Consider the following 27,088-nt stretch of genomic DNA (forward strand, 5'->3'; position numbering starts at 1 on the left):
AGCAGAATCCAGAATAGCTTTATGCAGCATTTAGACACTTAATAGGGATGCTCAGAAATGTTGGGGAACAGCCCAAACTTCTACTGTCAGGCAGACAGGGAGCTCAGATGATTATTATTGGATCATCAAAGAAAGGGGGAGCCTTGAAAAAAAAACTGGAGAAACTAGGGCAGTTGGGTTAGAAACAGAGCACTTGTTTCAAAAGAAATTTAAGGTAGACCAAAATAGAGATAGGTTACAATATGTCTTTCCTAAGCAGTAACGAGTTTCAATGAGTATTCTATAAATAACCTCTAAGTCTTTACTCCTCCACCTAAAGGCCTCCAAGTCCACAGATGCCTCAGGAAAGTTGAAGGTCTAGTCAGAAGAGAAGGCAAACAAGGAAGCTGGGAGGTCGGAGGGCACAAAGGGAGACAGAAGGAGGAAGAGAGGGAACAGAAGGAGAAACGGAAGAGTTACCCGTGGTGGTGGGAGAATTCTTCAAGGCTCTCTCAGCAGCATGAAGTACGCACAAAGGTGATAGCTGTTATGGCAAATGGGCAGCCTTGCACTGCTACTGACGAATCAGGACAAACGAGCCACCCAATCAAAACCGCCAGGGCGGTGAGCCGCAGTGAAGCCCCACGGTGCATGCGGGCTGAACGTCAGCTATGAGTTAGGAACGTGCCGACGTGAGTACTCTCCAGTCATCCCTTCATGGTGACCCAGATGCAATCGCTCTAATCAGAGGGACCGCCTAATAATGAAGAGCACCCTGTATGTGGTGAAGAATTTTTCTGAAGGTGGATTTGAGCATTGGCGGTAAGGAATTCTATCATTTAGACCTTCGCCTTCCCCCAAGTGCCCTTTATTCCTCCTCTCTCCTTTGCTAGGCTCATTTATGAGCTCTTTTTCTTCCCCTCTTACTTTTCCAGTGTATTCCGCAGCATGCACTCAGCTCTTCGGAATTCTGTGGGTGGCGAGGTTTTTCTCCTCCCTTTCATGTGCTCAGTGATGTGGAAAGAGAAGAGGCATGAACTCTTGACACTTTCTTTTGGCAAATATTTTGATAAAAGGACACAGTGATAGTCACAAATCTAAAAACAGGTGGCAGGAGAGATGAAGAAGTCACCTTATTTGTTATCAGCAGCACTTCCTTTCTTTCGCAGATCATACCAAAATCCTGGCATTTGCCCCAAAGCCCAATTTGGAGAGAATCTGATTTTGTTCAAACCTAAAATTGAATAAGTGATGAGACCGTTCGTTGCATAAATACCCATTCTCTCCCTCCTCTGAGCGCTAGGTCTGTCCCTCTGCACCCTGGTCATCTTTGCTATTTCTCTCTTTCATTAAATTCCTTTGAAGTGGTGGATTATTTTTCTGTCTTTGAAAATTCCTTCTGGCTAGTGGATTTCAGAAGTGCAAATGCTTTAAACTTTTCCCTCCTTTTTTGTATTAATACTGTACTCCAGATTTCTTTTTTTCTCCCCCATTTTTAGAGACCAACTACTGTGTTGTTTTATATTACATTTTCATTTCAGAGCTGTTTGAAAATGGAACTCATGCCATGCATGTGACTATTTTTCCTCTTCTTAGCTGATTTAATCAGCATGGATACCATTATTCATGCAATTGCATGAATTATTTATTTTGCTGTTGTAAAAGTTTAATAAAAATTTTCTTGTCTTTATCAAATTCCATGTTACCCTTTGTTCATTTTATGGCAGAGACACAATCAGAATATAAAGAAGTCCATATCAAAAGCAGTGAATGGCATGGACCTCATTAAGGTTCTTGTATTCTTCTTTTTCATTGCCATTTTACTTATGATTTTATACATGGAAAAAATATAGTAGCTCTATATACTTGAGCATTGCCAACACTAACCAATCAATGCCGCTTATGGATTGGAAAGATTTGGACTCACCTTACTTCAACTGAGATGCCCAGCCTCACCTATCATATCCAACAGAACATATGGTTCTTGTCCACACACATGTGTGTGTGACTCTTCTACTCATTGTGTAATACTATGTTGGTGATGAATTCGTAATCCAGGACAATTGTTGTTACTTACATAAACAGTGGCACCAGAAACAAATATTTGTTCACAGAAGTTAATTTTTCTGTTAGAGTCTCAAATTAGTCATTTTCAGCCGATAATATTACTATATATATTTGAAGTGTCTTAATAATAGTCTTATGACTTCCTTTAATGTCAAAGTAGTAGGCTTTCTAAACAAGAATGATCAATATTTATATCTAAATGTTAGTAAAGTCACATTATCATAAAATTGTGGATGCTGAAATTGCAAGCATGGTCTTTTCCTGTAGTCAGATGCTAAATTCGTAAAAGCTAGAAATTTATTCAAGACGGCTATGAAAAAATCCAAGATGGCATTTATCTGATAAGGGATGAAGCAATTTATGACATAACTACTGAGGTAAAAAAAGTTGTTCACAGTCAGGAAAATGCCTGTGTGTTTACACAGGGCCACAACCCTTAAGTTTGGAGCCAGATGTGTTTTAGAAATCAGAATTTAAGGAATTTTTAGAGTTAGTACAACACCTATACCATGTATTATGTAATGCTGTCCATGGAGTCTAGAGCAGCACCCTAAAATAAAATGATTAATATCTCTTCAGCAGCAATTATAAATGTTCATTTTATGGGGGTTAATTAATGACTATAAATGTACTTATGTCAGTTCAGATCAGGTTTTATTGCCAGATGAGTTCAGATCAGGTCACATTTTGCTGCCAAATTAAAATTAGTCACTTGGGTTTTTCCAAATTGTGTGTCTGTACCTGTATATCAGTAAACACTTATGAAAGCCTGCCATGGTCTCAGTTCTGTGCTTGATGCTGTGCCTAAAAGCAACCGTGACAAAAATCCCTTCTTACAAGAAGCATACAGTCTAGTCAGTGAGACAGTTAAGCAAATGAAAGTTTTCATGTTTTCACTGAGTACTAAAGAAAAAAAAGAGAAAAAAACATCTAAATGGGACTGGGTAATCAGAGAAAGTTTTTAGTGAAGGTGACATCTCTAATCTTCTAAGAAATACCTTCCAGGAATGAACATTTATTAACATTTCCAACAGAATCATGCCTCTATACTTGCTTTAGGAACCAAGCCATCAACATAGCACATATTACTAAACTCCCAAATCCTTTATGAGTAAAAGTAAATTTGCACTACTTTATGCCACAATAAGAAACAATTGCTAAATTTTAGTGGTTTACAATAAAATAGGTTTATTTCTTGCTTATGTTATATATGAACTAGACCTGTTCCATGTGCTGTCTTTTCTCTGGTATCCCTGCTGAAGGATCAGCCCTTATGTGGGACTTTGCTACAATAAAGTAGAGGGAAGAGAATAATAACAGAATCATAAAATGGCTCTTAATGCATCTGCCCAGAAGTGGTTTATGTCTGTTCTAGTTTGCTAATGCTGCAGAATGCAAAACACCAGAGATGGATAGGCTTTTATAAAATGGGGGTTTACTTCGCTACACAGTTACAGTCTTAAGGCCACAAAGCATCCAAGGTAACACCTCAGCAATCGGGTACCTTCACCGGAGGATGGCCAATGGCATCCGGAAAATCTTTGCTAGCTAGGAAGGCAGCTGGTGTCTGCTCCAAAGCTCTGGCCTCAAAATGGCCTCCCCAGGACGTTCCTCTCTAGCAAGCTTGCTCCTCTTCAAAACATCACTCCCAGCTGCACTCCGTTTTCTCTCTTTGAGTCAGCTCATTTATATAGCCCCACTGATCAAGGCCCACCCTGAATGGGTGGGGCCACGCCTCCATGGGAACATCTCATCAGAATCATTACCCACAGCTGGGTGGGGCACACTCCAAGCAAATCTAACCAGCACCAAAACGTCTGTCCCACAAGACTACAAAGACAATGGCATTTGGGGGACACAATACATTCAAACTGGCACAATGTCCTTGCTATTTAAATTTCATTAGCCAAAGCAAGTCACATGGTAAAATCTGATATCAAGCAAGAATAATCTTCCCACATAGGTGGCCCATGTGATTCCCAGAAAGGAAAAGGCAACAGATATTGACATTAATACAATCTACCACAGCTAATTTCCTCTTTCTATGGTCCACATCCTTTACTGCCAGGTGCCCTGTCTCCTCTGAGTAAGCAGTGTAATCTGTCTATTTTAAATCAGTGGCAAATCAACTCCCTCAACAAGTGAGAGATCTGTTCCTAACTACTAAGAAAGGTGTCTCACACAGACAAAATGAGAGTTTGGCATGTCAATACACTAAAGAGATAAGAAATAAGAGTTTAAGAAGATATGTTGGGAATGAACCCAGAGTTCCAGTCACCAAGAAGGCAGACTGAGTCACTCTAGGGCTCCATCCTCCCACAAAATTTTAAACAACAGACAAGAGCGGGCAGAATCACCTTTCTCAATGTTGCAGTAAACAATTAAAGGATTGTAGTAACAGAGCAAGCACTGAGTCAAGAAAAAGGCAACTTAAAAATGGTAGGATCTCATGGCACTCTGGCAGGTCACTCCCCTCACCCCTCAGCAGCTTGGCACTGAAAGGGCCCGAAGTCCTAGTGCAAGTACCTGGTCCCAGTTCTAGAGGAAGCAGAGTAAACTTTGTGTACATCCTGGGAGCATGTATGTCTATGCCAATCTGTCTGGTGGTAACCTGAAAGACTGAGCCAGGACACTCATCCCAGAACTTGAATGTAGAAAGTGGCTCACAGCACTCCCACAGAATGCTGTAGAATGGTCAAATCACAACATTCTGTAGCAAAGGTCTGCTGACTATGGGACATATCATGCAGTGCTAAGGACTGTAAGGAAACAATGTTTTCTAGGGTAAAGGGGAAATTAAAATATGTATAAAAGGAAAAACCAGGACAAGATGCATGCACAGAAAACACTAGGTAGGATCCTACACTTGTGCCTTAGGCTATTCTAAGCTAACTGTTAAGAGGTAAATTCCAAAGAACACTACCAGAAGCCAATCTGCAAAGACTGAAAAAGGTGTTTTTTAATTTTTGTTTTTGTTTTTGTTTTTGTTTTTGTTAGCTCTTGGTTTTCAAGGAAATCTCTGTCATAACCATAGCTGGATACTAGCTTAAGGAACAGATGCCTCCGTGTCTGACTTTCAGAGATAACATTTTAAAGTAACAAAATGTCCAGGTTGCAACAAAAGATTATGAAACAGGAAATGATGGCACATGCATAGGAGTAGAATAAAGAGTTAGAAATCAGTGAGTAGGACCAGGGCTTGGACATACCAAATAAAGTCTTTCTTTAAATGGTCCTAAATGTGCTCAAAGAGCTAAAGGAAAAAAATGGACAAAGAACTAATGGAAATCAGAAAAATGATATATGAACACAAAGGGAGTATCAATAAAGAGATAAAAATCACAGAAAAGAAACAAAGTTGAAGGTCAAAGTAAAAAAAAAAAAAAAAAAATTAATTCCCTAAATTGTTTCTACAGAAGATTGAAACTGGCAGAAAAAAAAAAATGAGAATTTGAAGATAAGACAATTGAAATTATTCAGTTTAAGGAGCAGAAAGAAAAAATAATGAAAAAATGAACAGAGCCAAAGAGATCTGAAGGACCTCATCAAGCATACCAATATATATATATTCTTGGAGTCCCAGAAGGAAAAGAAAGGAGCAGAAAGAATATTCGAAGACATAAAGGAACAATGTATCATGCATAAGGGAGTCTCAAAAAGGCTAATTTCATATTTCTCAAGAAAATCATGAAGACAAGAATGCAGTGCCATATTTAAAGGGATGAAAGCATAAAATTGCCAACCAAGAATTCTGTATCTGGAAAAACTCTAAGAAATGAGGGAGAGATTAAGACGTTCCCAGATAGAAAAAAGCTGAGGGAGTTTGTCACCACTAAACCAGCCAAAAGAGAAATGTTAAAAGGAGTTCTTCAGTTTGAAAGGGAAGGACAATACACAATAGATTGAAGTTACATGGAGAAATAAAAATCTGTAAAGGTAATGACACGGGTAAATATAAATGCCAGTACTGTTGTACTTTGGGTTTGTAACTCCATTTTTTAGTTCTTACAGGACTTAAAATGCAAATTCATAAAAAGTAATGATTAAATAAATAAACAGATTTGGATTTATAATGTATAAGTATGTAATTTACAAAAAGAACCACATAAAGGTTGGAGAACAGAGGAGTATAGTAACAGAGTGTGGAACAGAATTGAAGTTAAGTTGGTATCAAATCAAACAATTTTAGATTTAGGATGTTAAATTTAAGTCCCATGGTAACCACACAGAAAATATTGAAAAAAAAATATGTACAGAAAGAAATTAGAAAGATTTAAAGAATTTGCTACAAAAACAGGAAAAGCATTTGTATAGACATTTCTCCAAAGATGTTGTATGGATGGCCAATGAGGACATAAGAAAATGCTCAATAGCACTTGGAAAATGCAAATCTAAGCCATGGTGAGATATCATCTTACACCCAATAGAGTAGCTATTATTTAAAAAAAGAAAATAACTAGTGATGTGAGGACACAAAGAAATGGGAACCTTAGGACCTTGTTGGTAGGAATGTGAAATGGAGCTACTGCTGTGGAAAACAGTTGTTATTTTCATGCATTTATGAAGAGGGACATCTATAAATTATAAATTATTTTTTTCTTATCTCAAAACAGAATGAGAGGAAATGGATTTTAGTTGAATCTAAAGATTTAAGATCTTAGAAAAGCACTAATCATGTAACTATTTGGTTACAGCATTTTACTAAAATAATTATTTGAATATTACCTAAAATTACATACTTTTATGATTCAATGTATGTGACTGTGATTAAGTTACATATTGATACATGACGAATAATATTTCAGGCACTTGTCTGCAAAAATCAAAAATAAATAATGCAGAAAAGGAATTTACTATAAGGGTATGAGTGCTCCGGATTGTGTGTGCAAAATCACAAGGGACAATTACCCTCTCACTAACAAAGAGAACAACCCACATAAGCTACAAAATTATGGTTTTGTTTTTGTTTTTTTCCCATCAGAGAGAGGAAAACAAAAAAAGAATCTAATTGAACTTCATTCCAGAAAGAGAAAAGTCCTTCCTTGGGGAAAAGAAATCCAAATCCATGGGCACAGAAGGAGAAGAAAATCTACTAGAGACAAAGGTAAGGATAAATTAGTCAAGTTTTTGAGAAACTTTAAACAGCCACATATGTGTGGCATGATGGATGGAAAACCTAAGGAGCCTCTGTGAGAGTGTGATCCCACACCTGCCTGCCAATCCTATCTCACAAGGCCTTCAGCAAACACATGTATAGCTGAGTGAAGGATAGGGGCAGAACAGGAGGACAGAGAGAAATTCCCCCACATCAGGCCTTACTGAGAACAAAACAGTGGTGCTCTAAAACCTGTATACAGGAAAGGCTGTAGAGGGAGAGTTTCTCTAAGATAGATCACATACACAGCAACTGAAAGCTGGGGGCAAGACAGAAGGATTGAAAGATGTTCTCCCCCAAAGTCCCTGCATACAGAGCCTTTACCTAAGTGCAGAATACAGTGTGTGCCCAAAAACTAAGGCAGGGAACCAGAATAGAAATAGATATTGTGAGGCTCAAAAAGTTAGGAGAAGGACTGAAAAGCCAGATGAACACCACAGAAACCTGAAAAGCTGTGTGGCATAGAAAAATAGCAACTGGGTTGTAAAACATAAAGACATCTACAGAATTGTGCTGGTGCTTAGATACCAAGCTCTGGTAAAGGGAAAAACCCAACCCCTCCTGTCATAGTTTCCTAGTGCTACCATAGTAAAGCCCTGTGCCACTTTGGATGTATTATGTCCCCCAAAACACCATTATCTTTGATGCAATCTTGTGCGGGCAGACTTATTAGTGTTGATTAGATTGGAACCTATTGGTTTAGTGTTTCCATGAAGATGTGACTCAACCAACTATGAGCAAGACCTTTCATTGGATTATTTCTATGGAGGTGTTACCCCACCCATTCAGGGTGGGTCTTTATTGGATCACTCGAGTACTTTAAAAAAAAGCCATATAGGCCCAGACCCAGAGCAGCTGTGAATGACATTTTGGAGAGCAACTGAGAGAGACATTTTGAAGACGGCTGTTGAAAGCAGATTTTTGCTCTGGAGAAGCTAAGTGAGGACAAACGCCCCAAGAGCAACATTTTAAGAACCCACAGGAACTGAGAGGAGCTAGAACACAACCCAGGATCAACAGATGCCAGCCACGTGCTTCCCAGCTTAGAGAGGTTTTCCTGGATACCATTGGCCTTTCTTCGATGAAGGTACCTGATTATTGATGCCTTACCTTAGACACTTCATGGCCTTAAGACTGTAAATGTGTAACCAAATAAACCCCCTTTATAAAAGGCAATCCATTTGTGGTTATTTTGCTTAATGGCAGCATTAGCAAACCGGAACAAGGCCCAAAACTAGATGGTTTAAAACAACAGAAATTTATTGTTTCACAGTTCTGGAGGTTAGAAGTCCAAATTCAAGGTGTCATCATCGCCATGCCTCTTTTGATGTCTTTAGGGAAGAATCTATTCCACGCTTCTCTCCTGGCTTCTGATGTTTGCCAGAAATTCCTTGGCATTCCTTGGCTTGCAGCTACAGCATTTCAATCTCTATTTCTATTGTCATATGATGCTCTCCTCTTTCACTTCTGTCTCTGTTTCCAAATTTCCCCTTCTTACAAGGATACCCATTGTGTAAGATGGGTACAAGATAGTAATGCCAACTTTCCCTTCAGCATTGCATTAATAAGGTAACACTAGCTATAGTAACAGAAAACCCAAACCTTCCTGGTGTGACCCAAGTTTATTTCTTACTCAAATAACTGTCCAATATGGATGTTCATAATCAGGCAGTGATTCAGGGACTCAATCACCTTCTATCTTTTGGTTCTTCAACATGTAACTCTCAGGGTTTACCTGGAAATTATCTCCATTCCAGTCAGCACACTGGAGAAAAGAGCAGGGAAGACCCTGCATGGCCTAGAAGAGTCACACATCATTTCCACTCACACATCTTGTAAGCTAAAACTCAGTTCCATGGCCACAAATACTGTGAGGGAAATGGAGATTTGTAGTCTAGCTGTGTACATGGGAAGAAGAAGAAATAGGTTTGGTGATCAGCCAGCAGTCTCTGCCACAAGCATACTTTGATATTTCACTCTGTTTTCCTCTCTAACCCACACCTTCCCTCCCCTCAATTACTTTCCTTGATAATATGACCTCTTGATAATATGACTCCACTTTTCTCTGCCAAAATATTAGTCCACACACAATGCCTCCACCTCCTTACCACTCAATAGCCACCCAGCTCTTTCCAGTTTTAATGAATATTCTTACTTGGAAGTTAAAAAATCTTAATTTTTATCCTCTCAAATTTCTGACCTATTTTACCTCCCTCTTGAATTACCCTCTTCTTTAGTTCTCTACACGGCTCACTGTCCTCACTTTCCTGACTTCTCCTGTTCTGTTTTCTGTACTTAGTCTCTTCCTTCTTTACAAACTTAACATGAAATTGCAATAAGCTTCCACAGATTTTTCATTCCACTCTGCACTCCTCTTCATTGAACTCATCCAATTCCAGAGCCACAAAGATTCATTCCTGCTAGGAACATAACTCCCAAATTTATATCTTTGGTGCTAACCTTTATGTTAAGTTCTAAATCCACATTTCAAATTTCTCCTTTCTATCCTAATGATACCTCTAACTCAATAGATCTAAATTCTAACTATCACATTTATCCAAGAGAAAAGATTCTTTTTTTCTGATTTCTGACATGAATTCCCTTTTCTGTTCCTGGTGCCACCATTCCTCTAAATTTAGAAGTCATCTTTGACTCCGCTCTTCCTTGGCTATTTATCCATTAACAAATCCCATCAATTATTTTTTCAAAATGCCTCTTGAATCATACCTGTCTTTTCTCATTATTCTAGTTCAGGGTTTCATTACATTTATTTAAACTATGGAAATAATCTCCCACTCCATTATACTTTAGAAAACATTGTGGTACCTATATCACTAAAAATAAATCATGGCATTTCTTTCTAAATAGATTGTATTGTTTCTCATTAGCAATAGACCAAATGGCAAACTTTTTAACTACCCTGATCTGACATCCACCTACTTCACTATTTTTTATTTTATACACTCCCTTATGGGCATCCCCTAATAATTTAACTAGACTTGTTTCTTTGCCCTTCTATAAGAAGACCTGGACTTTTCCTGTGTTAAAATAAATGTATAGCTCATGCTTCCACTCCCTTATCCTATGCCCATAGATGATACTGCTAATCAATCACTGCAGTCTCCTCTGCTAAGAGCAAATACAAGGCATGCTTCAGAATGAACCAACCAACGAATAGTTGTCACATGAGATGAAAGCTATTTGCCGTTTTGGCAACCCTGCTCTGCTCTTACCCAAAAATGTTTATTCTTATTTTATGCTTAAACAAATCCTCTAAGATTGATTTCAACATTTTCCTTCATTGGCTTAGCTACTTAGATGATAGATAGATAGATAGATAAATTTTACTCCCATGTATATATCATTTTACTCCCTAACACATTTACCTTGTGTAAGTCATTTTCCTATTTGCTCCCTGGTTTCTTTTCCCTCCCTTCCTACTCTTCTCTCTATTGTGAAGGTCTGACCCTTGCAAAATATTTCCTGGACATTTTACCAAATAGCTTTCTGCTAAGTTTGACCAAATGGAGACTGCTAGGAGAAGGGAGGGTGAGTGAATGTAAAATATCTCTCTCTCCATCTCTCTCTCTCTCTCTCTCTGTTTTTTTGGTGGTAACTCCTACAATGGCTATGTTTCCTTGTGTTTTCCATTCTAGTAAAATAGTTTTTCCCTCCATGATCCTTTTTCCTTCCCTGATGCCCTGGTTCCCAGGCTTTCTGACTACATCTCTTCCCTATGCCCCTCCAACTATAAGGGTGGAAGCAGCTTCTGACTGTGGTTACTCTGCAACTCACTTCAGCGATTCCTGATGGCCTTTCAGCAATTTCAATACTTTGGTAACCAGTTCCCCCAATTTTTTCCCCTCATTTGACACCTTTGCAAGTTTCTGTTTTTCCCTTACTGAGCTCTGATATACCTAGTTAACAATCTCACCACAACAAATTAGAAGAGAGAAAAGGGCTATATAGATAAGTGTACTGACAACAGTGAAGGATCTTCTAGGAAAGCAGAAAAGAGAAAGACAACTTAAAACCCAACACAATGTCACAAACATTAGGACTGGCAGTTTGATGTGCTGAGCCCTCAATCATGGGACTTGCCCTTATGAAGCTCGTTACTGCAGAGGAGAGGCTAAACTTGCATATAATTGTGCCGAAGAGTCTCCCCCTGAGTACCTCTTTGTTGCTCAGATGTGGCCCCCTCTCTCTCTAACTGAGCCACCTCAACAGGTGAACTCACTGCCCTCTCCCCATGTGGGACCCGACTCCCAGGGATGTAAATCTCCCTGGCAATGCAGGATATGACTCCCGGGGATAAATCTGGACCCGGCATCGTGGGACTGAGAGTATCTTCTTAACCAAAAGGGGGATGCAAAATGAGACGAAATAGTTTCAGTGGCTGAGAGATTTCAAATGGAGTCGAGAGGTCACTCTGGTGGACATTCTTATGCACTATATAGATAACACCTCTTAAGTTTTAATGTATTGGAATAGCTGGAAGTAAATACCTGAAACTACCAAACTCCAACCCAGCAGTCTGGACTCCTGAAGACGATTATATAACAATGTAGATTACAAGGGGTGACAGTGTGATTGTGAAAACCTTGTGGATCACACCCCCTTTATCTAGTGTATAGATGGATGAGTAGAAAAATGGGGATAAAAACTAAATGCCAAATAGGGTGGGATGGGGGGATGGTTTGGGTGTTCTTTTTTCACTTTTATTTTTTATTCTTATTCTGATTCTTTCTGATGTAAGGAAAATGTTCAGAAATAGATTATGGTGATGAATGCATAACTACATGATCATACTGTGAACAGTTGATTGTATACCATGGACGACTGTATGGTATGTGAATATATTTCAATAAAACTGAATTAAAAAAAAAAAAAACCTAACATAAGAACTCAAACAACTAAGGTGCCTGAGATAGATGTATAAAGGAAAACAATTCTCCATTTCTCAATAGACACTGAGTTTACAGTTAGAGATAGTAGTGATTGAGGTTTATGACGATAACTCTGAATCACCAAAAAAAGATTAATTATGATCTACCTATTCTCTTTAAGAGACAAAAGAATGTATAATTTATGCCAAAAAAGTTATCTAGTGTGGAAATTGAAAAAAAAAAAGTTTACTGCTAAAATAGATAATGTCTGCTACCCAGATAATTTTCTCATCCAGCCTGATGCATTCCTCATAAATTTCAGATTGTCCAGAATGTCGCCACTCTCTTTAGTCTTTCTTGTCTTAGTACCCCAGCTCAATTGTTAGTTGCTTCAGTGCAGGACTTATCATAAAAGTCCTCACAGAGCCAAGCACAGTGTTTTGCTCACAACAGATACCACAAAAGTATGCAATATTTGGATAAGGATTAAAAAAAACAAACACCTTGCCTTTCCTTTTGTGAGACCTAGTTTCTTTTTATTCCCAAAACATCCACAGGAAAGAATGGAGACATAAAGATTCTTAACTATAATCCCATGTATCATCATCACAATAACTTTCAAAGATTTCCTAGACAGTCAATTCTTAATTTTGGCATGTCTAATTGTTTTGTGAATAAAATTAAATAGAATATAACATGAAGTGTTTCCCAAAAACTCCTTACTTTCTCTATAAATTCACTTGTCTTACAAGTTTTTATTTACATCTGCTCATCTTAGACACTATCACCACATTTACATTCAATTGACACCTTTAAAAAGACATAGAAATTTTATTAAATTTAGTTTGATATTAGAAGTAGATATATCATGGACTTCTTTTTTTGATGGCTGCATGAGGGTGACTGCATTGACTTTTTGTTTGTTTTGCTTGTGCATGTTTCTAAATAAGTAATTTAAATTTGTATATGGTGGGCTTAGAAACCATTTTAATTATATTATGACAATTAGTGACTCAATTGCCTGAAGTTTTGCTAGTTAAAAAAGATTTTGTAGAGTCAGGGCAAGATGGTGGCATAGGGAGGAGTAGAATTTAGTTCATCCTCTAAGGTAGTTAATAAATAGCCAGGAGTTGTCTGGAACAATGGTTCGGAGGACTTCCATGATCAGAAACACAATGTACATCAGTCTGGAATGGGTGGAAGTGCTGATATCACAGCACAGAACTATAAGCAAAGACCATAAACTGTGGAGGCTGGTGTCCCTCCCTCACTAGCACAGCAGGCTGTTTTGGAGTCACTTCCCCATGGGAAAAAGAAGCAGTTTCTACAAGGAAGGTAGTTCGACCAAGCTCCAATTGAGGATTTAATTAACAAATTCAGACTGCTGAATACAAGCTCTGAGCACAGATAAACCTGGAGAAAGCAGGAAAGGAAGCCAGAGGTCTCCAGCAGAGAGGAGGTGGGGCTGATGGGGGGACAAAAAAAAAGAGGCCTTTGGAGTTGGCTGAGTGCAGAATACTAGAAAATAGCTGTTCCCCAAGAAAAGGGGCACATAGAGCCAGGTACCAACTCCAACTCTTGATGGGCAAACTGGGGGTCTGGGGATTGGCTCTGAAGAGGATTTTTTTTTTTTTTACTTTTTAGCATAAAGAAAGCAGCAGGTTTTTTCAGTTGTCAGCACTGTCCCAGGCAAGGGCGGAGTTAAGGAATATCTAAGAGACTAAGTAACTAGTCAGATGAAGGAGATAATTCCTCTTACTCAAGAAGTGGGGTGGAGCAGGGCCCAGCACAAATGGTGGCTACCATTCAGAGAATTTCAACCCCAGAGGCTGGAATACAGAAAAAGTTTAAAGCTGGCCTCTGCTTCAGCCTCTGTCTCAACCATGCACCTGGCAGGGGCAGGGTCTGCTGACAATTAAAGGCATGTAACACTTTCCCTGGTGGGGAACTGTGGCTAGCAAGCACTGCCTGCTGGGAAGGATAGAAAAAGCAGAGAATCAAGAGCCTTCACAGGAAAGACTGACAACATGCTAAGTCTCATCCTCAGGGAACCTTGATACTGATTAAACCCTCTTCCTGGGTCACGGGCCTGTCTTGTCTGGGAAAATCTAATTGGGATGGTTCCTATCTGGGGAGACCATACTCAAAAAACAAAACAAAACAAAACAAAACCTTCCATAAAGGCAGGGCAAGAATCTTAAGAACAAGAGCTATGTTAGAGGTCTAAAATAAGTTGAATTGAATGTCAAAGAATAGAGAACAAGGCAGCCAAAAAGAAAACTCTAGGTAATAAAGGGAAAACAACCTCTACAATAAACAAATCAAGGAAATCAGATGCCTCGACACCAGCAAAAAGTCACATCATACCAGGAAACATGATGATATGGCAGAAAGGAACAAATTAACACTTCATCAGAGACAAAGGAATTGAAACTACTAATTAAAAATGTTGAAACAAATCATCTGAGTCAATTCAATGAGTTGAACGAAAATGTGGCAAAAGAGACAAAGGGTATAAAGAAGATACTGAGTAACCATAAAGAATAACTCAAAAACTTGAAAAAAACAAATGGCAGAACTTTGGGGAATGAAAGGCACAATAGAAGGAGACACAACAACAGATTTGAAGAAACAGAAGAAAAGATTCATAAACTAGAAGAAAGGACATCTGAAATCCTACATACAAAAGAACAGATAAGGAAAAGAATAGAAAATATGAGCAGGGTCTCAGGGAACTGAATGACAACATGAAGAACATGACTATATGTGTTATGAGTGTCCCAGAAGGAGAAGAGAAGGGAAAGGGGGCAGAAAGAATAATTGAGGAAACAATCACTGACAATTTCCCAACTCTTATGAAACATATAAAATTATAGATCCAAGAAGCACAGCATATCCCAAACAGAATAGATCTGAATAGACCTACTCTAATATACTAATCAGATTGTCAAATGTCAAAGACAAAGAGAGAATTCTGGAAGCAGCAAGAGAAAAACAATCCATCACATACAAGGGAAGCTTAATAAGATTATGTGCAGATTTCTCAAAGAAACCATGGAGGTAAGAAAGCCGTGCTATGATATGTTTAAGAAACTGAAAGAGGAAAAACTGCCAACCAAGAATTCTATACCAAGAAAAACTGTCCTTCAAAAATAGGGAGAGTTTTAAATATTTTCAGACAGACACTGAGAGAGTTCATGAACAAGAAACTGACTCTACAAGAAATATTAAAGGGAGTGCTACAGGCAGATAGTAAAAGACAGGAAAGAGAGGTTTTGGAGAAGAGTATAGAAATGAAGATTATTAGTAAGGGAAAAAGAGAAAAAATAAGATATGACATATAAAATCCAAAACACAAAATAGTAGAAGAAAGCATTGCCTTTACAGTAATAACATTAAATGTTAATGGATTAAACTTCCCTATCAAAAGACATGGGATGGCAGAATGGATTAATAAACAAGACCCATCTATATGCTGTCTACAAGAGACACACTTTAGACCCAAGGACAAAAATAGGTTGAAAGTGAAAGACTAGAAAAAGATATTTCATGCAAACAAAAACCAGAAAAAAAGCAGGAGTAGCTATACTAATATCAGATATTTTGGACTTCAAATATAAAGCAATTAAAAGAGACAAAGAAGGACACTATGTATTTAAAAAGGGGACAATTCATCAAGGAGACATAACAATCATAAATACTGATGCACCAAGTCAGAAGGCCCCAAAATACATTAAGCAAACACAGACAACACTGAAGGGAGAAACAGACACCTCTACTATAATAGTTGGAGACTTCAATACAACACTCTCATAAATACATAAAACATCAAGCCAGAGGATCAATAAGGAAACAGAGATTTTGAATAGTATGATAAAAGCACTAGACTTAACAGACATTTACAGAACATGGCAACACCGAAGAGCAGGATACACATTTTTCTTAAGTGCTCATGGATCATTCTCAAGGATAGAACCACATGTTGGGTCACAAAGCAAGTCTCAATAATTTAAAAAGATTGAAATTTCACAAAGCACTTTCTCTGACCATAATGGAATGAAGCTGGAAATCAATAACAGGAAGAGAACTGGAAAATTCATAAATATATGGAGGCTAAACAACACATTCTTAACAACCAGTGGATCAAGGAAGAAATCAGTCAATATCTCAAAGCAAATGAAAATGAGAACACAACATATCAAAATTTATGTGATGCAGGAAAGGCAGTGCAGAGAGGGAAATTTATTGCCCTAAACACTTATATTAACAAAGAAGAAAGAGAAAAAATAGAGGACTTAACTGCTTACTAGGTAAACCTAGACAAAGATCAGTAAACTAACCCTAAGGCAAACAGAAGTAAATAAATCACAAATATTATAGAAGAAATAAATGAAATTGAGTACATGAAAAAAAAAAAAGAGAATAAAAGAAAAAAAGCAAAGTTGAAGTTGGTTCTTTGAGAAAATCAATAAAATCTCTGGACCCTTAGCTAGGCTGACCAAAAAAAAAGAGTATGTAAATAAATAAAATCAGAAATGGGAGGGAGAACATAATTACTGACCCCAAAGAGGTAAAGGAGGGAGCAAGAGAATACTAAGAGACACTATATGTTCACAAACTAGACAATTTAGATGAAATGAACAACTTCCTCGAAAAGCATGAACAGCTAACATTGACATGGGAAGAAATAAAGACCTCAGCAAACCAATCACAAGTAAAGAGATTGAATCAGTCATCAAAAAATTCCTGAAAAAGAAAAGTCCAGGACCAAATGGCTTCACATGTGAATTCCAACAATTATTCAAGAAAGAATTAGTACCAATCCTGCACAAATTCTTCAAAAAAATTGAAGAGGAAAGAAAGTTACTGAACTCATTCTATGAAGCCAACATCACCCAAAGCCAGACAAAGATACCACAAGAAAAGAAAATTATAGACCAATCTCTTTAATGAATATAGATGCAAAAGTCCTTAACAAAATACTTGTAAATTGAATCTAGTAGCACATTAAAAGAATGATAAACCATGGCCAAGTGGATTTTATTCCAGGTTTGCAAGGGTGATTCAACACAAGAAAATCAATCAATGTAATACATCACAACAATAAATCAAAAGGGGAAAACCACATGATCATCTATTTGATAAAAAAGAGGTATTTGACAAAATTCAGCATCCTTTCTTGATGAAAACACATCAAAGAATAGAACTTGAAGGAAACATCCTCAAAATGATAAAGGGAATATATGAAAAATCCAAGCTATATGGGGAAAGATTGAATACTTTCCATCTAAGATCAGGAAAAAGGCAAAAATGCCCACCATCAACACTGTTATTCAACATTGTGCTGGAAGTTCTAGCTAGAGTAATTAGGCAAGTAAAAGAAATAAAAGACATCCAAATTGGAAAGGAAAAAGTAAAACTTTCACTGTTAGCAGATGACATGATGTAGAAAATCCTGAAAAACCAACAGAAAAGATACTATACTATGCCCAATAAATGACTACAGCAAAGTGGCAGGATACAAGACCAACATGCAAAAATTGGTAGTGTTTCTATATACTAGTAAGCAGGAATCTGAGGAGGAAATCAAGAAAAAATTCCATTTAAAATAGCAACCAAAAGAATCAAATATTTATGAATAAATTTAACCAAGGATATTGTGCCAGTTTGGATACATTATATCCCCCAGAAAAGCCATATTCTTTAATGTAATCTTGTGGGGGGCAGACTGATTAGTCTGTTGATTAGGGTGGAAACTCTGATTAAATTATTTCCATGGAGGTATGAACCCCACCCATTCAGGGTGGGTCTTGATTGGTTCACTGGAGCATTTAAGAGAAGCAAAGAATTGATGACACAGACCCAGATGCTTGCTGATGCTTAGAGATGCTTGCACAGAAGGAGGTTTGGAGATGTTAAGCTAAGAGATGAAGCCCAAAGTCTGCCTCAGAGAAGCTAAGATAGGACTCCCAGACACTTAAGAGAGAAAGCCACTGGAATTAGAAGCTGAAAGTAATGCAACCTGGGAGCAAAGGACCAACAGATGCCAGCCATATGCCCTTCCAGCTAATGGAAGTGTTCCAGATGCCATTGGCCATTCTTCAGTGAAGGTATCCTCTTGATGCCTTTGTTTGGACACTTTTATGGACTTTGGACTGTAAATTTCTAATCAAATAAACTCTCTTTATAAAAACCAGTCCATTTCTGGTATTTTGCATAATGGCAGCATTAACAGTCTGGAACAGAAATGAAAGATCCATACACAGAAAACTACAAAAAAAAAATGCTAAAAGAAATCAAGGAATCATAAATAATGGAAGGATTACCATGTTCATGGATTGGAAGTCTAAATATAGTTAAAATCAACTCTATACAAATTGATTTATAGAGTCAATGCAATACCATTAAAATCTCAACAACTTACTTTGCAGAAATAGGAAAACAATAATCAAATTTATTTCAAAGGGCAGGGTGCCCTGAATAGCCAAAAATATATTGAGAAAGAAAAATGAAGTGGAAGGTCTCACACTACCTGATTTTAAAGCATAGTAGAAAGCTACAGTGGTGAAAACAGCATGGTATTGGCATAAAGATAGGTATACTGACCAATGGAATTGAATTGAATGGTGGTGATGGTAGCACAATATTGTGAACATAATTAACAGCACTGAATTATATATGTGAGTATGGTTAAAAGGGGAAATTTTAGGTTGCATATATGTTACTAGAATAAAATTTTAAAAAATAGGATTATACAACACAAACATTGAACCCTAATGTAAACCACAGACTATAGTTAATAGTACAATTATAAAAATGTTCTTTCATGAATTTGTAACAAATAGACCACACTAATGAAATGTTATAATAGGCTGGTATATGGGAGCTCTGTATCTGTATTTTATGCATGATTTTCCTGTAAAACTACAACTTCTCTGAAACAAATAAAAAAAGATTGTTCCATCAGTTCATGCTCTAATGCACCCTTTTCTCCAAATACACAACAATAACTTGTTTAAAATATTTTTAAAGAAAAACAAAAATAAGGTCTATGTTTAAAAAATATGATAAATAATTCTGTGGTTCAGAAACAGAAGAAATACAAATTGATGAGCAGGCTAGTGGTTTCCTAGTTTAGAAGCAGGCCATGTTTGGCAGGAGTTTGCTTCTGATTGGTGTAAGGAATTTGGACCAGGTAACAAATGAAACTAGTGGCTATGGTGGGTCTGCCTTCTCTTATAAAAAGAGGCTCCGAATATACCATTAATCATTGCCTGTGGGTAAGCCACAAAACAGGCTGTGATTAGACAAACCTCTCCCCTGATTTGATGATTGACCCACAATAGTCTCAAAGTCATTGTTGAAGAAAGCATCATCAACCTAAACTGCCATTAAAAGAGTAAGTTCTGTCCTGCAGTGCTGGGCCCTCATGGTGGTAACCACAAAAGAGCTAGAAGGGAAGGAAGAAAGTAGGAGAGAGAAAAAAATAAACAAAACAATATTTAATGAACAAAAACACTTCTACTAAAAATGAGCCTGTATTCCAAATTATAAATACATAAAGAAATATAATCCTAAGAAAATCATCCAGATGAAATTAATACTGTAGAACAGTCTAACAAAGATTTTTCCAAAAGTATGTTCAAGATGATAAAAAGAAAATATAAAGACTCATTCATTTAAAGCAGAAGTCTGGAAACCTTTTTTGTAAAGGCCTAGATTTTAAATATTTTGGCCTTGTTGGCTATTTGATCTCTTTTGCGACTACTCAACTCTGCCATCATAGGGAGAAAACTTCCATAGATAATATGTAAATGAAAGGGCATGGCTATGTTCCAGATCTGTCAATGGGCACCATTTGCAGAACCCTAATTTAAAGAAACAGGAAATTAGGAAACAAAACCAGGCAGAAATGTGAATAAGAGTTAATAGATATAAAAGAAGAAAATAATTGGAAATCTTAAAATAAAAAATATGGTCATTCATATTAAAAAACAGTCAAAAGAGAATTGATCAATTGCATTTTTAAAAAGCAGGAAAGACATATAGAGGCTATACAATAGTGAGGAATTCCAATATTTCTTAAATAGGAGTTCCAGGGAAAGAGAATGCAGGGAATGCTAGAGATGCAGTATTTGAACTGATCATTGCTGGGACTTTTCCATATTTGAGAAAAAGCATAATTTTTCAGAGAAAAGTATCGAGTAGGAAAAGGAAAAAAAAATTGTTTTAGAGACTAAGATTTTAGCAAAGTCTAACATTGGTTTTTGGTATTCAACCAAAATTTACTCTTCAGCTTTGGTTCCAGCCTCAGCCTTTTGAAGTATGGAGTCAAATATTTATTTCAATATCATTTCTAGAATCCCAAATTTATTCATGATAAATGATGTTGCAATTTTGAAGACTGCCATTATTTCCTATTGGTATAGCAACCAGTTATGGTTATCATTCAAATTTAGTATCTGAACACTCACTTTCCAATACAGGAAAACAGTCTATAAAATGCAGAATCTTTGATTTCTTTATATATTGAGATTTTATAACATTTGACATAACATATATATTTAATATTTCCAGGGAAATAAACTTCATAATTAATGATTATTTTGTAAATTTTTGATTTTATATTCAAAAACAATTATTAAGAACTTTCAAATAGATAGATCCATTTGAATAATAAAGGGTACATTACTTAACTTTAGGAAGAAGAACATATCATTTTAGAGCCAAAAATATTTATAAAAATTTAAATAAATATATAAGGCAGAGATTTGACGGAGGCGGGGCAAGATGGCGGACTGGTGAGCTGTATGTTTTAGTTACTCCTCCAGGAAAGTAGGTAGAAAGCCAGGAACTGCGTGGACTGGACACCACAGAGCAATCTGACTTTGGACATACTTCATACAACACTCATGGAAACGTGGAACTGCTGAGATCAGCGAAATCTAAGCCCAATACAGAAAGCTTCAAAGACTTGCAATTTGGGCAGGTCAAGTCAAGAGCAGAACTAAGAGAGCTCTGAGACAAAAGGCAATAATCCAGTGGCTGAGAAAATTCACTAAACACCACAATTTCCCAAGAAAAGGGGGGTGTCCGCTCACAGCCATCATCCTGGTAGACAGGAAACACTCCTGCCCATCGCCAGCCCCATAGCCCAGAGCTGCCCCAGACAACCCAGTGTGACGGAAGTGCTTCAAATAACAGGAACACACCACAAAACTGGGCGTGGACATTAGCCTTCCCTGCAACCTCAGCTGATTGTCCCAGAGTTGGGAAGGTGGAGCAGTGTGAATTAACAAAGCCCCATTCAGCCATCATTTCAGCAGACTGGGAGCCTCCCTACACAGCCCAGCAGCCCAGAACTGCCCTGGGGGGACGGCACTCACCTGTGACATAGCACAGTCATCCCTCAACAGAGGACCTGGGGTGCACAGCCTGGAAGAGGGGCCCACTTGCAAATCTCAGGAGCCATACGCCAATACCAAGGACTTGTGGGTCAGTGGCAGAGACAAACTGTGGCAGGACTGAACTGAAGGATTAGACTATTGCAGCAGCTTTAAAACTCTAGGATCACCAGGGAGATTTGATTGTTAGGGCCACCCCCCCTCCCTGACTGCCCAGAAACACGCCCCATATACAGGGCAGGCAACACCAACTACACACGCAAGCTTGGTACACCAATTGGACCCCACAAGACTCACTCCCCCACTCACCAAAAAGGCTAAGCAGGGGAGAACTGGCTTGTGGAGAACAGGTGGGTCGTGGATGCCACCTGCTGGTTAGTTAGAGAAAGTGTACTCCACGAAGCTGTAGATCTGATAAATTAGAGATGAGGACTTCAATTGGTCTACAAATCCTAAAAGAACCCTATCAAGTTCAGCAAATGCCACGAGGCCAAAAACAACAGAAAATTATAAAGCATATGAAAAAAACAGACGATATGGATAACCCAAGCCCAAGCACCCAAATCAAAAGATCAGAAGAGACACAGCACCTAGAGCAGCTACTCAAAGAACTAAAGATCAACAATGAGACCATAGTACGGGAGACAAAGGAAATCAAGAAGATCCTAGAAGAGCATAAAGAAGACATTGCAAGACTAAATAAAAAAATGGATGTCTTATGGAAATTAAAGAAACTGTTGACCAAATTAAAAAGATTCTGGACACTCATAGTACAAGACTAGAGGAAGTTGAACAACGAATCAGTGACCTGGAAGATGACAGAATGGAAAATGAAAGCATAAAAGAAAGAATGGGGAAAAAAATTGAAAAAATCGAAATGGACCTCAGGGATATGATAGATAATATGAAACATCCGAATATAAGACTCATTGGTGTCCCAGAAGGGGAAGAAAAGGGTAAAGGTCTAGGAAGAGTATTCAAAGAAATTGTTGGGGAAAACTTCCCAAATCTTCTAAACAACATAAATACACAAGTCATAAATGCTCAGCGAACTCCAAATAGAATAAATCCAAATAAACCCACTCCGAGACATATACTGATCACACTGTCAAACACAGAAGAGAAGGAGCAAGTTCTGAAAGCAGCAAGAGAAAAGCAATTCACCACATACAAAGGAAACAGCATATGACTAAGTAGTGACTACTCAGCAGCCACCATGGAGGTGAGAAGGCAGTGGCACGATATATTTAAAATTCTGAGTGAGAAAAATTTCCAGCCAAGAATACTTTATCCAGCAAAGCTCTCCTTCAAATTTGAGGGAGAGCTTAAATTTTTCACAGACAAACAAATGCTGAGAGAATTTGCTAACAAGAGACCTGCCCTACTGGAGATACTAAAGGAGCCCTACAGACAGAGAAACAAAGACAGGACAGAGAGACTTGGAGAAAGGTTCAGTACTAAAGAGATTCGGTATAGGTACAATAAAGGATATTAATAGACAGAGGGGAAAAATATGACAAACATAAACCAAAGGATAAGATGGCTGATTCAAGAAATGCCTTCACGGTTATAACGTTGAATGTAAATGGATTAAACTCCCCAATTAAAAGATATAGAGTCGCAGAATGGATCAAAAAAAATGAACCATCAATATGTTGCATACAAGAGACTCATCTTAGACACAGGGACACAAAGAAACTGAAAGTGAAAGGATGGAAAAAAATATTTCATGCAAGCTACAGCCAAAAGAAAGCAGGTGTAGCAATATTAATCTCAGATAAAATAGACTTCAAATGCAGGGGTGTTTTGAGAGACAAAGAAGGCCACTACATACTAATAAAAGGGGCAATTCAGCAAGAAGAAATAACAATCGTAAATGTCTATGCACCCAATCAAGGTGCCACAAAATACATGAGAGAAACACTGGCAAAACTAAAGGAAGCAATTGATGTTTCCACAATAATTGTGGGAGACTTCAACACATCACTCTCTCCTATAGATAGATCAACCAGACAGAAGACCAATAAGGAAATTGAAAACCTAAACAATCTGATAAATGAATTAGATTTAACAGACATATACAGGACATTACATCCCAAGTCACCAGGATACACATACTTTTCTAGTGCTCACGGAACTTTCTCCAGAATAGATCATATGCTGGGACATAAAACAAGCCTCAATAAATTTAAAAAGATTGAAATTATTCAAAGCACATTCTCTGACCACAATGGAATACAATTAGAAGTCAATAACCATCAAAGACTTAGAAAATTCACAAATACCTGGAGGTTAAACAACACACTCCTAAACAATCAGTGGGTTAAAGAAGAAATAGCAAGAGAAATTGCTAAATATATAGAGATGAATGAAAATGAGAACACAACATACCAAAACCTATGGGATGCAGCAAAAGCAGTGCTAAGGGGGAAATTTATAGCACTAAACGCATATATTAAAAAGGAAGAAAGAGCCAAAATCAAAGAACTAATGGATCAACTGAAGAAGCTAGAAAATGAACAGCAAACCAATCCTAAACCAAGTAGAAGAAAAGAAATAACAAGGATTAAAGCAGAAATAAATGACATAGAGAACAAAAAAACAATAGAGAGGATAAATATCACCAAAAGTTGGTTCTTTGAGAAGATCAACAAGATTGACAAGCCCCTAGCTAGACTGACAAAATCAAAAAGAGAGAAGACCCATATAAACAAAATAATGAGTGAAAAAGGTGACATAACTGCAGATCCTGAAGAAATTAAAAAAATTATAAGAGGATATTATAAACAACTGTATGCCAACAAACTGGATAATGTAGAAGAAATGGACAATTTCCTGGAAACATATGAACAACCTAGACTGACCAGAGAAGAAACAGAAGACCTCAACCAACCCATCACAAGCAAAGAGATCCAATCAGTCATCAAAAATCTTCCCACAAATAAATGCCCAGGGCCAGATGGCTTCACAGGGGAATTCTACCAAACTTTCCAGAAAGAACTGACACCAATCTTACTCAAACTCTTTCAAAACACTGAAGAAAATGGAACACTACCTAACTCATTTTATGAAGCTAACATCAATCTAATACCAAAACCAGGCAAAGATGCTACAAAAAAGGAAAACTACCGGCCAATCTCCCTAATGAATATAGATGCAAAAATCCTCAACAAAATACTTGCAAATCGAATCCAAAGACACATTAAAAAAATCATACACCATGACCAAGTGGGGTTCATTCCAGGCATGCAAGGATGGTTCAACATAAGAAAATCAATCAATGTATTACAACACATTAACCAGTCAAAAGGGAAAAATCAATTGATCATCTCAATAGATGCTGAAAAAGCATTTGACAAAATCCAACATCTGTTTTTGATAAAAACACTTCAAAAGTTAGGAATTGAAGGAAACTTCCTCAACATGATAAAGAGCATATATGAAAAACCCACAGCCAGCATAGTACTCAATGGTGAGAGACTGAAAGCCTTCCCTCTAAGATCAGGAACAAGACAAGGATGCCCACTGTCGCCACTGTTATTCAACACTGTGCTGGAAGTGCTAACCAGGCCAATCTGGCAAGACAAAGAAATAAAAGGCATTCAAATTGGAAAAGAAGAAGTAAAACTGTCATTGTTTGCAGATGATATGATCTTATATCTAGAAAACCCTGAGAAATCAATGATACAGCTACTCGAGCTAATAAACAAATTTAGCAAAGTAGCGGGATACAAGATTAATGCACATAAGTCAGTAATGTTTCTATATGCTAGAAATGAACAAACTGAAGAGACACTCAAGAAAAAGATACCATTTTCAATAGCAACTAAAAAAATCAAGTACCTAGGAATAAACTTAACCAAAGATGTAAAAGACCTATACAAAGAAAACTACATAACTCTACTAAAAGAAATAGAAGGGGACCTTAAAAGATGGAAAAATATTCCATGTTCATGGATAGGAAGGCTAAATGTCATTAAGATGTCAATTCTACCCAAACTCATCTACAGATTCAATGCAATCCCAATCAAAATTCCAACAACCTACTTTGCAGACTTGGAAAAGCTAGTTATCAAATTTATTTGGAAAGGGAAGATGCCTCGAATTGCTAAAGACACTCTAAAAAAGAAAAACGAAGTGGGAGGACTTACACTCCCTGACTTTGAAGCTTATTATAAAGCCACAGTTGCCAAAACAGCATGGTACTGGCACAAAGATAGACATATAGATCAATGGAATCGAATTGAGAATTCAGAGATAGACCCTCAGATCTATGGCCGACTGATCTTTGATAAGGCCCCCAAAGTCACCGAACTGAGCCATAATGGTCTTTTCAACAAATGGGGCTGGGAGAGTTGGATATCCATATCCAAAAGAATGAAAGAGGACCCTACCTCACCCCCTACACAAAAATTAACTCAAAATGGGCCAAAGATCTCAATATAAAAGAAAGTACGTAAAACTCCTAGAAGATAATGTAGGAAAACATCTTCAAGACCTTGTATTAGGCGGCCACTTCCTAGACTTTACACCCAAAGCACAAGCAACAAAAGAGAAAATAGATAAATGGGAACTCCTCAAGCTTAGAAGTTTCTGCACCTCAAAGGAATTTCTCAAAAAGGTAAAGAGGCAGCCAACTCAATGGGAAAAAATTTTTGGAAACCATGTATCTGACAAAAGACTGATATCTTGCATATATAAAGAAATCCTACAACTCAATGACAATAGTACAGACAGCCCAATTATAAAATGGGCAAAAGATATGAAAAGACAGTTCTCTGAAGAGGAAATACAAATGGCCAAGAAACACATGAAAAAATGTTCAGCTTCACTAGCTATTAGAGAGATGCAAATTAAGACCACAATGAGATACCATCTAACACCAGTTAGAATGGCTGCCATTAAACAAACAGGAAACTACAAATGCTGGAGGGGATGTGGAGAAATTGGAACTTTTATTCATTGTTGGTGGGACTGTATAATGGTTCAGCCACTCTGGAAGTCAGTCTGGCAGTTCCTTAGAAAACTAGATATAGAGTTACCATTCGATCTAGCGATTGCACTTCTCGGTATATACCCGGAAGGTCGGAAAGCAGTGACACGAACAGATATCTGCACGCCAATGTTCATAGCAGCATTATTCACAATTGCCAAGAGATGGAAACAACCCAAATGTCCTTCAACAGATGAGTGGATAAATAAAATGTGGTATATACACACGATGGAATACTACGCGGCAGTAAGAAGGAACGATCTCGTGAAACATATGACAACATGGATGAACCTTGAAGACATAATGCTGAGCGAAATAAGCCAGGCACAAAAAGAGAAATATTATATGCTACCACTAATGTAAACTTTGAAAAATGTAAAACAAATGGTTTATAATGTAGAATGTAGGGGAACTAGCAATAGAGAGCAATTAAGGAAGGGGGAACAATAATCCAAGAAGAACAGATAAGCTATTTAATGTTCTGGGGATGCCCAGGAATGACTATGGTCTATTAATTTCTGATGGATATAGTAGGAACAAGTTCACAGAAATGTTGCTGTATTATGTAACTTTCTTGGGGTAAAGTAGGAACATGTTGGAA

At 37.5% G+C, this 27,088-nt stretch overlaps 1 protein-coding gene across 1 annotated transcript in view; it reads left to right on the forward strand.

Annotated features, from left to right (window-relative positions):
* Positions 1-742: 742 nt before the first annotated feature.
* The window catches only part of LOC119540636 (translation initiation factor IF-2-like), a 191,222-nt gene continuing 164,876 nt past the window's right edge, over positions 743-27,088 (forward strand). Inside the window, exons 1-2 of the mRNA XM_037844662.1 lie at positions 743-801; positions 915-951. Coding sequence (XP_037700590.1) covers positions 743-801; positions 915-951 — 96 coding nt within the window. The remainder of the gene's footprint in view (positions 802-914; positions 952-27,088) is intronic.

This window comes from Choloepus didactylus, chromosome 7 (assembly GCF_015220235.1).
Source record: "Choloepus didactylus isolate mChoDid1 chromosome 7, mChoDid1.pri, whole genome shotgun sequence".
Classification (NCBI taxonomy): Eukaryota; Metazoa; Chordata; class Mammalia; order Pilosa; family Megalonychidae; genus Choloepus; species Choloepus didactylus.